Here is a 13,184-nt window from a genome sequence, read left to right on the forward strand (position 1 = left end):
GAGAATGAAAAATCCAAATAATACTTAAGACGTCAAAATCACCCTTTAAATAGAGTTGATTTATATTTATGTTACATTTATATAAAATGGAAATGGTGATGAACATAGAGTGATAAAACTTGGATTCCAAACTCATAGTTAATACTTATGTAATCTCAAGAAAGTCCCTAAATCCCAGAGAGCCTAAATTTTCTAATCTTTCTAATATTTCTTACCTTTGCTATTTCACAGAGTTGTTGTCAAGATCAAATGAGAATTAATGTAAAAAGACTTTATAAATCGTAAAGTGTTATACTATTACTTCTGTTTTTAAATCACTTTCTTAAACAGTTCTAGAAAGGAAGTAATTTCTACCATGAGACCAATTTTAATTATGGTGGTAGTTGAATATATCAGTCTTGACCTTTAGTCTTTAAAAAAGATTAAAAAGCCATTTCAGAGTCAAGAGAATATGCCTTGACCTATAAAGGCGATGAATAAGATGATATAATCATTCTTTTTCCTTTTGTCTTATTAGTATGTAATGGAATGACTGGTTGATATTTGCATTAAGGGAAAATCCTGATTATTCACCTATATGATATTCTCTATGGGCCATTGCATAGATGTGCATAAATGTATATATAAATTACATGTACAGGGAGCCTCTTTTTTTGCCCGCATGTAACTCATGCAGAAGACTCAGCATCTCTCCACATTTCCCTGAGTTTGAAGCTGAGGTTTACCTTTTTGACATTGTCAACTGCCTGTAAGTGAATCTTGTGCTCCAGCCTGTCTTAATTACTTATACCTGAAGTATCTGTGAGTGGCGTTGATTTTACTAAAGATTTTGTAGAGGAAAGAGATGAGGGTTTAGCATCACCTTCTCCAGAGCACAGTCACCCAAAGTCTCTTTGCACCACCTGTCATCTGCCATCTGTCCATTCATTCTGCAAAAGAGCATTCACCTCCAGTCTTCTCGGATCCCTGTCTCCTCTAAATCTCTCAACCCTTCAGCAGAGCACTTAAGCCTGGTAGCAACTCTGCAAAACAAGGGGCTATCCTATGATAAGGATTCTCCTTCCATAACAGACACTGGGGAACTCTACATAACAATTGTAGAGAACAATGGAGAATTATAAATAATGGGGGAAATGATTTTTTTCTTGTTACATTTTTCTCTTTAAAAGTATTTGCTGCCTGAGTAAAAGTGCAATATTGATCTCTTCTTTGAGCTTGGGAAGAGAGAATATAAACACAATATTTGCTAAATGTCCAGACATCAGTTAACCTCTCTTCTCTGTTTGCCCATTCCCTTTTCCTGAGGGCTTGAGTGTGACTTTTCTGAATTGCTTTTGGGGACACTGATTCTTGTTTGGATATTTTATGAGCCTCAACCCTCATGACCTCAATTGAGTGCTTGGAGATTCTCTTCCAATGAGGCAGCGGTAGCATTTCAGCCACCGGATAAGAGTTTGCAGCCTGAGTTTTAGACCACACGTTCATCATACTGTGTTATCTATCCCCCATCAGGTCCTTCTTAGTATCTTTGTAGGAGTTCTACTGAGCTTTATATCTTTTTCCTCCTGAATATGAAATATAGCCTCTCCCTGGCCTCTACTGAATTTTTGATCCTAATTCCTGAGAAGTCATGAAAGATTTCCTTCACTGTTGCATTCTGCCACAGACATGCATACTTTTTCTGTACTCAGAACAAATAGAGGCTTCCTCTGCCTTACAGAGCCTACGAATTTTTTTCCTTGAATCTACCATGTAAGAACTAAGTTCTGCCTGTTGCCATGTGGTCATATTTTTATCCCATTTGTGGCTATGCCACTTTCTATTCCAGAAGGAAAAATAGTTGGTGTAGTCTCTAACTAGCACTACAGACTTAGGATGGAGAGCCTTTTGCCCAAATGAAGGAAATCACTTATACCATCCCCTGTGATTCTGTTTGAGAATTCAACATTTGGTTGGGGACCTGAATCACACCTGTATTTACTTTAATTCTCCAATTCCTAACTGGTGACACAAACCCAGACGTTTTCTCATAGCAACTGGTGTTACCTTCCTCTGTTTCTTCACCCAAATTAAGCTTCACTCACAGCAGAATTCATGGTGTCCATGCACTCTCTGATCAAGTCTCAGTTTCTCTGAATAGTCTTCATTGTAAACTACTTCCAGCAAATGCTCCAACCAGGTCTGATTTTTCAAATTATGGACCAGAGATCCCTGTCATGTGGCACACTGCAGAGACATCTTCTCATCTTCCTGCTAGCGTGTGATCAGAAAGAAACCTAGCCTTTGAATGTCGCAAGCTGTCCCCATTACCTGAGCTCTGACTCTTCATTTGCCAGGCATTGTGTCGGGGTAGCATCGGAGGCTTGAGCCCACTTGTAATTCCTAAGGCTGGAAAACTTTTCATTGACCTCTATCAGTTTTCTACCCCAGAAGCCTGCCAGCCCTCCACTATTTCAGTGGTATGTCTAAACACAGTGCAAAAATCCTCTTCTCCAGTTTCTGAAAGTGTGTCTGCAGTAGTGCTGGACCAAGGGTTTCTATCTCTGGCTGATTACCGCCCTCAGAGTAGGTTCCCATTCGCATGGGGATCCTGTTTTAGCTGGTGGATCTGGAGGGTTTTAATTCATCCCAAGTATATTGCTAAGGATCTATTTTTATCTTCCAGAAAAGACTGATTTTTTTCTAAGAATTCATGTGCCCATGGCTGCTGGAAGGGACATCAGTTTCTTACTTGCGCTTTCACATAGGGAGTTCCTAAGTCTCGTCTACTCCAGTCACCTCACTTAATACACTATATAAGCCTGTCTTTCCAGGCTGAGCATCTCATCTCAAATGGAGCATCCCACCATTTGATCTCAAAGGAGTTGCCATAGCTTCTCATCTGATTATGAGGCAGTAGTCCAGGGTCATCATGAACCAGTCTAACCTCCCAAACGCCATGTGTCTTAGCGTTAGAGGGGAGGTGCACCACTGGTGACTCCACTCTAGGTCGATTATTTCGTGAGAAATACAACTGGGTGTTGTACCTTAGCTTATTTTTTGAAAAATAATTTACTGAACTAAGCTATACTCATAGTCTGAAGCTTAATTAGTATAAGGAAAAAATGGACAATGTTTATTTACCGTTTTCTCTTTTTAATTGTCAAAAACAAAAACCGTGAATCCTTTTGTCACGAAGAAATTAAAATTGCTGATAAACAAACCTGGATATGGATTTCTCCCTCACTGTTGCTCAGATATTATATTTTTGATAATATTTTGTCTTTCATCTAAACCTACAAAATCATAAGATACAGATCATTTTATTTTTATTTAAGTAGACTGAAATCTAGCCCCAGATTGTCCACACTCAGACTTTAAATAAAATATAGGCTTTTAGCAAATTAGAGATTTGAGCAAATTCTTCCTAGAAGTGATTTAAATTCACATGAGGATGGGGCTTTTCAGCTGATTTTTGATGTATGTTTTCTCTTTGAAAATAAGAGCACTTGATTCCCTTTCAAGAGATGTAATACTGAGGTCCTTTATAGTTTCACAGCTGAACATTTTGGTAAAATGTTTGTTTACTTATGCTTACATTTCTTTTTCCATGTATATTTTTTGGTTTGTACAGTATCACTTCAGTTTATTTTCAAGTATAATGGTGAACTACCTCAACATTCCATCTGACAGAGAGTGTTTTAGAAGCCAGTTTACTTAATTTTGTGATCTAAAAAAATTTAATAATACATTAAATTGTATTATATCATCTTATGAACTACTTTAATATATATTTTAAGTTTTTTTTAATAATTTCTCATCTAACATTCTCTATATTATATTTTATTAACTCTAAGGAAGAAGAACCAGGTAACTTGGGGAAATAACACAAAATAAAATTAAAGCTACTAACTCCCAAGAAAATTATATTTAATGTTGATATAATTGAGACTGAACATTCTGTATATAAAGTATTCCACCATAAAGAAGTTGGAAACTTGATAGAAAAATAAAGACTTTCTCTGCTATGGATTTTGCCGTCTATCTTTTGTTTTTGGTGGGAGGAGGCAGTATGTTAAAATTTCAAAGCATCATTAATTTCCATAGCCAATGTAAAGTAAGTTAACTTCACCTGAAAGCATGAAATTTTTTATAACTACTTATATGGAATTGTTGATTTGATCAGAGTGGCAAAATTTAAAAAATGATTTTTTTCTTACATCATGTGATTTTTTAATTTAACTTTGGTTAACATTGTTAATAGAATCCAGTAATCAAATACAGGGTGTTCAGAACCTGATTTTACAGTACGTGCTGTAGTGCTGCGAGCTGAGAGATATCTTTAAATATGAAGTTATCAAGAGCACATCTCATTTATTATTGGCACCAGCTACTTAGTTAAGGTGTTATGGTTACTCATGGTACACTGAGATTACATGGAACAAGATGGTTTCTGTGGTTTTTCCATTTTCTTTGTTGGCTCTGAATTATTTTCTCTTCTCCACTCCATTTCTGCTATCATTTCTAATAGCTCTGTCTCACCACCACATCCTGAAGTATATGTAGGGCCATGATTACATCTTAATGTTTGTGTGTTGACCTCCACTTCCAAATTTTAATACAGGATTAAGAGAGGGATGGTAGATTTAGTAGCCTTTGAACATTAATGAAGGTGTCTTTGCACATTTTCATTAAAATAAACACAAAATCTGCAATATTTTTCTTTTTGACAGAATAGAACAAATATTAAATACTCTTTAGGTGGGAGACTATTTAGAAAGAGAGTGGTTACTATCCCACATCTTGAACTATGAAAGTCGAGAATGTTTTCTCATAACTAGAGAAATCCACTGGGGTTCCTGCTCCTCAGGTCTCCATTCTGATTGTAATTACAGAATATTCAAAAAGGTTTGCTTTTGTGATCGAGCTTATTATTAGTGTGGCTATTTTTATGTTATTCTCTGGGGGTGGGGGGAGGATGGGGGAAATACACATTTAGCGAGAGCTAGTCATTAGCCACCATTGAAGAAGAAATTGAACTTTAAAGAATCTATCAAAAATTCTCTGGTGAGCCTTTTATTACTATCTTGTCTTGAGCCCTTTTTTTAATGACATCTATTATCAGATTGAAATGGCGATTGAGACGCTGCAAAAGTCTGACGGTCTGTCCACTCACAGAAGCTCTCTTCTCAACAGCCATGTAAGTTGCCTCTTCTTCATGTAAACTAATCTCTTGCTTGTTCTGCATGTGTTGCTTGCTTCTAAAGGCTTGTTTTATTTATTTATTTATTTTGCTTCTTAACCTTCCTTTCTCAGTCCCTTATGATCTCTGTATCACTTAATGACAATTTTGTGCATTGGAGTATCTAAAAGTAGAGCCCCCAGTATACTTCTTTACTAGGTTTTTGTACTGTTTTGGTACAGATATAACATTTCTAAGTGAGTAACAAGCTGCCAATTATTTGTAAAAAGTAACTGTTGATTTAAAATTTTCTAGTGGGGTATTTATTTACTGCAAAGCAAATGCTTGTAATTTGCATCATTATGTCTGAGACAGAGGTGATCATGTCTCTTTGTATGACCAATAATATTCTTTAAGTGAAAAAAAGATTAACACCAAACCCAGTGATGAACTGTTCGAAATGATTTATTTACCAGTCAGACTATATAAGATGAGCAGGAAACAGCTACCTAGGTGACTGACCTCAGATCCTAAGACCTAAAGAAAAATGAATCTGGGCCAAAAGAAGAAGTGAGGCCCTAAAAAAGCCATAAATTGCTAGTAATTGAGATAAAAAAGAATTATTGTTACTATTTCTTAAAGCTTTTAGCTGTTATCAGATGCAGCATCACTATAGCACTGGTAAGTGTAAGACGAGTCATGACAGTTTTGAGAAATTCTAAACATTTTCATCAAATGTTCAAATTTTGGGGAACCAATGAAAACGCTGACTAAAAATTTTGTTATGATTTCTGAGTATATGGGAAAAAGTAAATAGACCTATGGCTTAAATCTGTTCAGACAGATCTTTTGCTAAATTAATGTCAGTAACAATATAGTAATAGTTTTCCTTCCCAACTGACAATATATGCTTAAATTCAGAGATAAATTATTATGATTTTTAATTCTTCCTCATATTTTGTGACTGAAAAGTCCAAAATGGGATCACCCAAGTGAAATAGATCACCATTATTTTTTCAATAAACCTTAAGCCTTTAGCTTACAAGAAATACTTTCACTATGCTTTTAAAATATGTGAATTTTCAAACATTCAAATTTTATATTCCAACATAACACTAAATACTTCCTTATGTTATTACATATTTACTTTTAAATGAAGTAGTTTGTCTTATTTCTTTTTCAAAGGGAAGTATCGTGGCAAATAAAAACAGGTTAGCCAACTTGGAGAATGACTACAATATTGGTGAAAATTATAGATTATAAATTCTAAAATAATATATATTTTGGCCTTTCTTTTGAAAGTTTAAGAAATATAATTTTTCCCCTTTCTGAAAATTTGTATGCGATATGTCAATCTTTTATATGTTTCATAAGTATATTCCTGCTGTGTTAGCATGAGTCTGTGGTTATGTGTAAAGGCTGATTTAATATATATTATTAGGATGTATTATTTCGGGGAGGGAATGATGATCATCTGGTGTTTGTGTTTTGAAAATGGCAGGTGAAAATGTTGTTCATTTTTAGTCAAAAATGTGCAGGGATATAAGAAAAAGGAAACCCTAAGTTTCCAGTTACATTTTTTGAACTTTCAAACTTCTAAAAAGTTGTTCTTTGATATTCAATTCACATCTCATTTTCATCTGGGATGTATAGTTTAGTGAAATATGAGATATGTTTAATTTTAACTTGAGTTACTCATCTTAATTAGTATTTTTATGAATGATAATGCAGCTATAAGAACAAGTTTCTATATATTTTCATTTGTTGATTTGCTTGAAATTTTTCAAATATGTTAGTGGTTTTTGAAATTGTTATTCTCTTGTAGAATTCATGAAGTAATATTTAATGTTAATGAATGTGTGAATTAAACTGTATAAACAACAGATAAATGTTGTTACTCTATGGCTTTGTACTTTTTATTACTAGCATGGCAACTCTTCCGTACTGTTTACAGCTGCCCGGGGCGTTTCAATATATAGAAAGAGTTGGCATAAATAAATGTTGCTAAAGCAGTGGTGATCTTTCGTTGGATGTCCTCTGAACAATTAAGTATTTAAAAACAACACATTTATCAAATCTTTAGAAACACAAATGATTCTATAGATGGTTATAAATGGTGGAGAAGGGAAGAGTGTTTCTGCTGACCTGCTAGGTTTTGTTTCTACCTGAACACGTAAGAAGATCCTGCTGCCTTTCTGTTCTTGGAAAGTTAGTGTTGCTCTTAATTTTTGTTAGATTTATCCAAACAATTAAAATAAGCTACTACATGCATGCCAATAGATGATCATATGTTAAACGTATTTTAAATTCTGTTAACCTACTTGGTGATTTTCAACTGTGTAGAAAAAATTTAGCGGAGAGTCTTTTTTTTTTTCCCCAAAATATGGCTAATATTTTAAATGTTAATAAACTCTCAGTTACCTTTATCCCTTACTATAAAAGCTATAATATAGAATTATTTGAGGTTTGTGGGATTCTTTGAAGTGGACAGGAATTCAACTTTATGATGATAGTTCTTTATCAATTTCTACAAAGAATCAGTTTCATTTGGAAAAATTTAGGAGAAATATCGATAATTTTGTCCCATACTTACTAGTTTCTAAAGAGGGATCTTAATTATGATTTGTGAGCTGAAAGTCTATTGTCCTTCCATTTTGCAATATGGAATAGAATGGATTTCCTATTTTTCTTTATATATTTGATTATTCACAATAATTCAGAAAATTCTTGTTGGGGGCAAATCAAATAAATAATCCCCTACCAGTATAGTCAAACTTGATTGCTTGTTTTTCGCCTCTCTTTCTACTTTTTAGAAGATGGAGTGAGGTATTAAATTTATACCTCTTTTTCAGCACATTCTTAAGAGTATTTTATGCAGCTGCTCTATTTTTTTCATCATAATCATGCTGTTATCAACCAGATCAAAATGCATGTATAACTTGTTAATTTCATACCCAATACAGTACCTCACCTGTGACTGAGGACAGTTGCACTGATTGCCATGTTCTAGTCTATTAACAATATTAACATAATGACACTTTTTTCAGTGGTAGCATCATATGGGCAGACAATTAAATATTTATAGATGAGTGAAAATTCCAAGACAGTGAAGATTTTATGTTTTGTCCACTGATGCATCCTTGGTGCCTAGAACAGTGCCTGGTACATAGTAGATGCTCACTAAATATTTGCTAAATGAATAAATGTAAGAACAAGTAATAGAAGGGAATGGACCTTATCTTACCATCAGTATTCTCAGTACCTTGCCAGTCATGTGTGCGTTTGTGGACTCATAAGTGCATTCTTTCTTATCAAGTATGCTTCAATAGGTGTATGTGTGAATATTTTACATAGACAGTGATCTTCTTCCTGCACACCATTTGAGTGAAAGAATATATGGTCAGTATCTCAATTCCTCATGTGCACCCTTTAGGTTTTTTTCAGTTTTTTATTTAAATATTTTTTATTTTTAAACTTTCAGGCATGTGATGATGCTGTGGGTAAATGATGAGTCTGCCTAAATCAGATTAAAATATCTTAATTCTCTTCTTGCAGACTTAAGTTTATTTTATACTCCTTCTGTTATAATTAATATAAATTAGCATTTAATGATTTGATTGTGTCCAATTTGGGATATTTCAGACTATAAATTTGAATCCAGAAATTTTCTTAAATTAATTGTTCCCAATTTCACATAATGAGCTTTAGCATGTGCATTTTTAAAATTCCACTTAAAGTATATAAAAAGCTTTAGGCATTTATTTTATATACTTTTCACAATCCAGCAAATGATTACTTCACGATTTTTTGCTGGTTTTAGCTACTGAAATATATTTGGCTCAAAACAAAATCTTGTTTTTAATGCTCACTTTCTCTTGACTTCGCTGTGTTGTAAATATAAGTTATGACAGAAATAAGTCCTGTCAAAATGCATATTACCAGTGAACTTAAAATTAATCCTAATGGATAATCCATCTGGGAAAAAATGCCAAATGTTACATTTAGATGTTAATTGGGGAAACGCAATATGTATTATTTTTTAATTTGTCAATCAGTGTTTCCCTTTGGGAAAAATAGGAACTGTTCATTTTCCTTAATCTACCCTGATTAATACAGATTAAATGCAAAGGCTGAAAGAAGCAATTATCTTGGTTTCCACCATTATGTGAATTTATGTTAGTTCATTTGTAGAATAATCAGGTTTTAAAGATAAAGGTTAAAAGTTCCTATAGTATTTTATGGGCTTTTAAAATCATAAATATAAACACATATTTTATAAGATATTTTATAAGATAGTAAAAGAAATAGCAATAGTTCTAAATTCCTGACTGTTAAAGAGTTTGAATTATAGTGTCCAATTACGTTTTATTAAACACAAAACCCAAGGAAACAATATATCTTACAACAGGCATGAACTTCCCTCAGGCAGCACGTGGAGTATAACGCCTTCAGGTTACACTTAACTGTGAAGTTTCTCTTGTAATAAAAATTAATCCTTCCTTATACCATGTTTTAGACTCAAAGATCTAATATACAATTTCATGACTGTGTCAAAACTCAAAGGTTAAATACTGGCATGTAGAGTGCAGATTCTAATCCCCAGTGAAATCTCGAAATCTTATCTAGTTGCTCCTAAACCAGTTTCCCCTTCCATAGTGAGTTTCTAGGAGCACTGCCCCTAGGTGGTACAGTTGTTGCCAGGCTTCCTAGCGGGAACAGTCACAGGCTGCAGCACAGCCACCTCCATCCTTCAGGGCTTTTACCTGCACTTGACCTCCTTCTGCTCTTCCAAAGGGACCTCTAGGCTTCTGGCAAGGAATAAAAATTCCTCCTCCTACAAATAAGGGACAGGGAACGAAGTGTAGCTTTGTTACTGTAAAAGATAGTCACCAGAATACCCACAGACCCACTCCTGTGGAATTTTTCAGACCAACTAATGATTTTATTTTATATACATAATGAAATATATACACATATGTGTATGTGTCTATACACACGTATATATTACAAATAAACTAAGATTTTTAAAAACTAGATTAGAAATAAAGGAAAATCTTTTAAAATGTAAAAACTATGTAATAAGAACAATCAGTTTGCAAAACAGCCAGTCCAGAGTGGCTGACTTGCTTGGCTACTTGAGAGGATCTCATAGCCAATCCAATAAAAGCTTCATTTTCTCCAAGTTATTTACTGGGGGCTTGAGGAATATTATATATGCTTTTGAGTATTTTAAGCCAACTTCTGCTTATATATTATCTCCCTATTTGTGTGGAACGTTTTCTTTGATTAAGAAAGTCTAACATTTTTATATATGTAAACAAATCTTTGGACTAAAAATATTTTATAATTGAACTTTAATATTTGTGGAAGTTTTCACTTTTACAAAAGCCAATTTATGATAGTACCCTTGAAGTGTTTTATTTTGGATTTGCTTTTTCAAATTGTTTTCTAAGTTTTTTTAATGCAAGACAACTTACCTGATCTTGAGATATTAATAAATGCTCATTTTTAGATATTTGCCTTTACTTTTAAGTAATTAAATTTTGCAAGGAGACTAGTAAATAGTTTACAGGCAGTTTACAGAAATTTTTAATTTTGTATCTGATTCATTAAACAGTATTTTCATTTACTTTATATCTTATTAAAAAGTATTTTACATCAGATCTATTTTTATTGTTTGTATAATTTGGTTACAAAGTTTATATTATAAAACTGATTATTTTTCCACTTCTGAAAGAAATACCCTCCAAACGAACGTTTCCTTTATAGATGTGTGTTCTGTTCATTAGCAAATAAAAAATATTTGATTTTTTTAATGGGTTTTTATTTTTTGTTAAGAAACCATACCATTTTGGCTTTGACAGTATGCTTTATTATATGAGGATACATAGATACACTTATAGACATGTCTTTGGCATTTTTAAGTGACTGGCATTGTGTGTTCCATGCTTCTGGATGTGGGTACTTCATTAGTTCAGTTGCAAAATATTACTATTTTTCAAAAAAAAATTACAGTTTTTATATGTTTGCCCCCTTTTTGGTGTTTTCTTTATACTTCTTGATCTCACGGAATTAAATTCCTCAAAGAATATTCCTATGTTCTTATATATTTAGAATACCAATGGAAGGTATTCTATGCACCTTTATTATATGTACACAAAGCAAGAGCCAGCACTTTTGTTCAATACGGTTCACTAGAGCTCTCCTAATACCATTCAAGTGAAGAAACAATGGATCTCCCAGTCATCTTACTGAGGCACAAGGATGAAATAGGTGAGGCAGGTTTGATTTGCCACGTTTTATGTGTCGTCTCCCTCAGTTGTGTTCAGTCACAATCAACAAAGTCTTAAAATCTAAAAAGGAACGCTGAAGAGACATACTGACCCACTGTTGAAGGCAGAATACTAGTCTGAGCCTTAATAACTGGATTTCCCAGTTTACCTCATTTCTTTATACTAAATAAATATGTATAAGTGAACTTACTGAGTCATGTGGAATACTCAGAAATCGTGTGAGTGCCTCTGGAAAACCTGTTTACTGACAATAAGGTTACAGATCATTCATATCAAAAGAATTCTTTTCGACCTGTAGTTTTTTTGGCTATTATGAAAGTGAACTTTTTTTGCAATCTTTAAGAAATTTTATAGGGGAAGGTCGTATATGTTACAGAGACAATAGATATATATACATGTATGTATCCATATGCATATGTGGTTCATAGAGAACTTCAAGGTTCCCTGACCAGAATGCTACTTTAATTCTTATTTTTAAAAGTACTCTGTCTTATAGACTTGGTGGCTATATTTTCTAAGCCTACATCAGTATGGGTATGACATAAGTTTAATTACATAAATATCATGTAGGAATATTTGAAATTAAAATATTTCTGAAAAATCCAGTTGTCACAAAGGCAATAATTCTAAAAATCTTTTTAGTGGATTTTCTTATTAAGAGTCTTAAAGTGTGGGCTCTAAATTTGATCAGAAATCTTAAAATATGTAAGCAAAATGGAGAAATGCTATAATTTGGGTGTCCATATTATCATTTTTGGTATATGATTATAAATTCCTGGAGGAAGGGGTGAGACACATTCATTTTTTCATCTCTACATGCCTAGCACATTGCCTGGCTCATGGTTGATACTCTGTAAGGGAATTCTCTGGCTTCCATAACATATTTGACTTGAATTGCATGTGGAATTCTATATTGGAAATTCTATGTGGAAAATTGGTGAAGACAGGTAACGTGTCCTATTTGCTGCTTTTGTGGAAATAACAACTGGTATGCGAGTAATCAGAAAACATGTATTGGAAACCAGATGAAGCACTAAGACACTGTATGGCGTTAAGAAAGTCATTGAAATCTATTTCAGTTCTCCTTTGGCAAATAAATAATGAACAAGTTGATAATTTGATTTTATTAATGTTGAAACTCAGTAATATATAGCTAAACTAGATTTTCTAAAAATTTCTTGCACATTCTAACATTAAAGATTATTTTTAAAAAATACACACAGGACCACATAAAACTTTAAAATGTAAACTGAGAAAACATTGCTATACCGACTACCATTGTAGTGTGTCTTCCGTAATTATGAGAAAACATAGCTTTGAAGTAAGGAAGACTCAAGTGATTGTAATAAATGATTCCTTTTCATCATACATAATTTATTTTTTACCAGTGGGTAGGAAATGACTGGGTTTTTTCCTTTCTGGAGAGGAAATGACTGGGTTTTTTTCCTTTCTGCTTACAGAAATTGCCCCAATAGATAATACCATTATTTTATTACCTTACATAAGTAAATTAGATAAGTAAGTCAGAATTCTATGAAAATGAATAGAATCTTAATATAAAAACTCATACAAGGCAGCCTGCTCTTCATGTGTTGTAACACACCAACACTAAAGGCATATTATGTGTCATGCCACCAGGCTTGGGAACATGTTTTGTTCTGTAGCAATTGTAAGTTATATTTATAAGCAGTTAATGGAATGATTTGAATTCCTTGAAGAAGTATTTGTCC

General features: G+C 33.4%; 1 protein-coding gene across 3 annotated transcripts in view; it reads left to right on the top strand.

Annotated features, from left to right (window-relative positions):
- The window catches only part of RFX3 (regulatory factor X3), a 277,856-nt gene that overhangs the window by 193,414 nt on the left and 71,258 nt on the right, over window positions 1-13,184 (top strand). For 2 of the 3 annotated variants that reach the window (XM_032477755.1, XM_032477754.1), the window contains one exon: window positions 5,105-5,179. The exons of the other annotated variant lie outside the window; for it this stretch is intronic. In XM_032477755.1, coding sequence (XP_032333646.1) covers window positions 5,105-5,179 — 75 coding nt within the window. The remainder of the gene's footprint in view (window positions 1-5,104; window positions 5,180-13,184) is intronic. 3 annotated transcript variants of the gene reach the window in all.

This window comes from Camelus ferus, chromosome 4, assembly GCF_009834535.1.
Source record: "Camelus ferus isolate YT-003-E chromosome 4, BCGSAC_Cfer_1.0, whole genome shotgun sequence".
NCBI classification, from domain to species: domain Eukaryota; kingdom Metazoa; phylum Chordata; class Mammalia; order Artiodactyla; family Camelidae; genus Camelus; species Camelus ferus.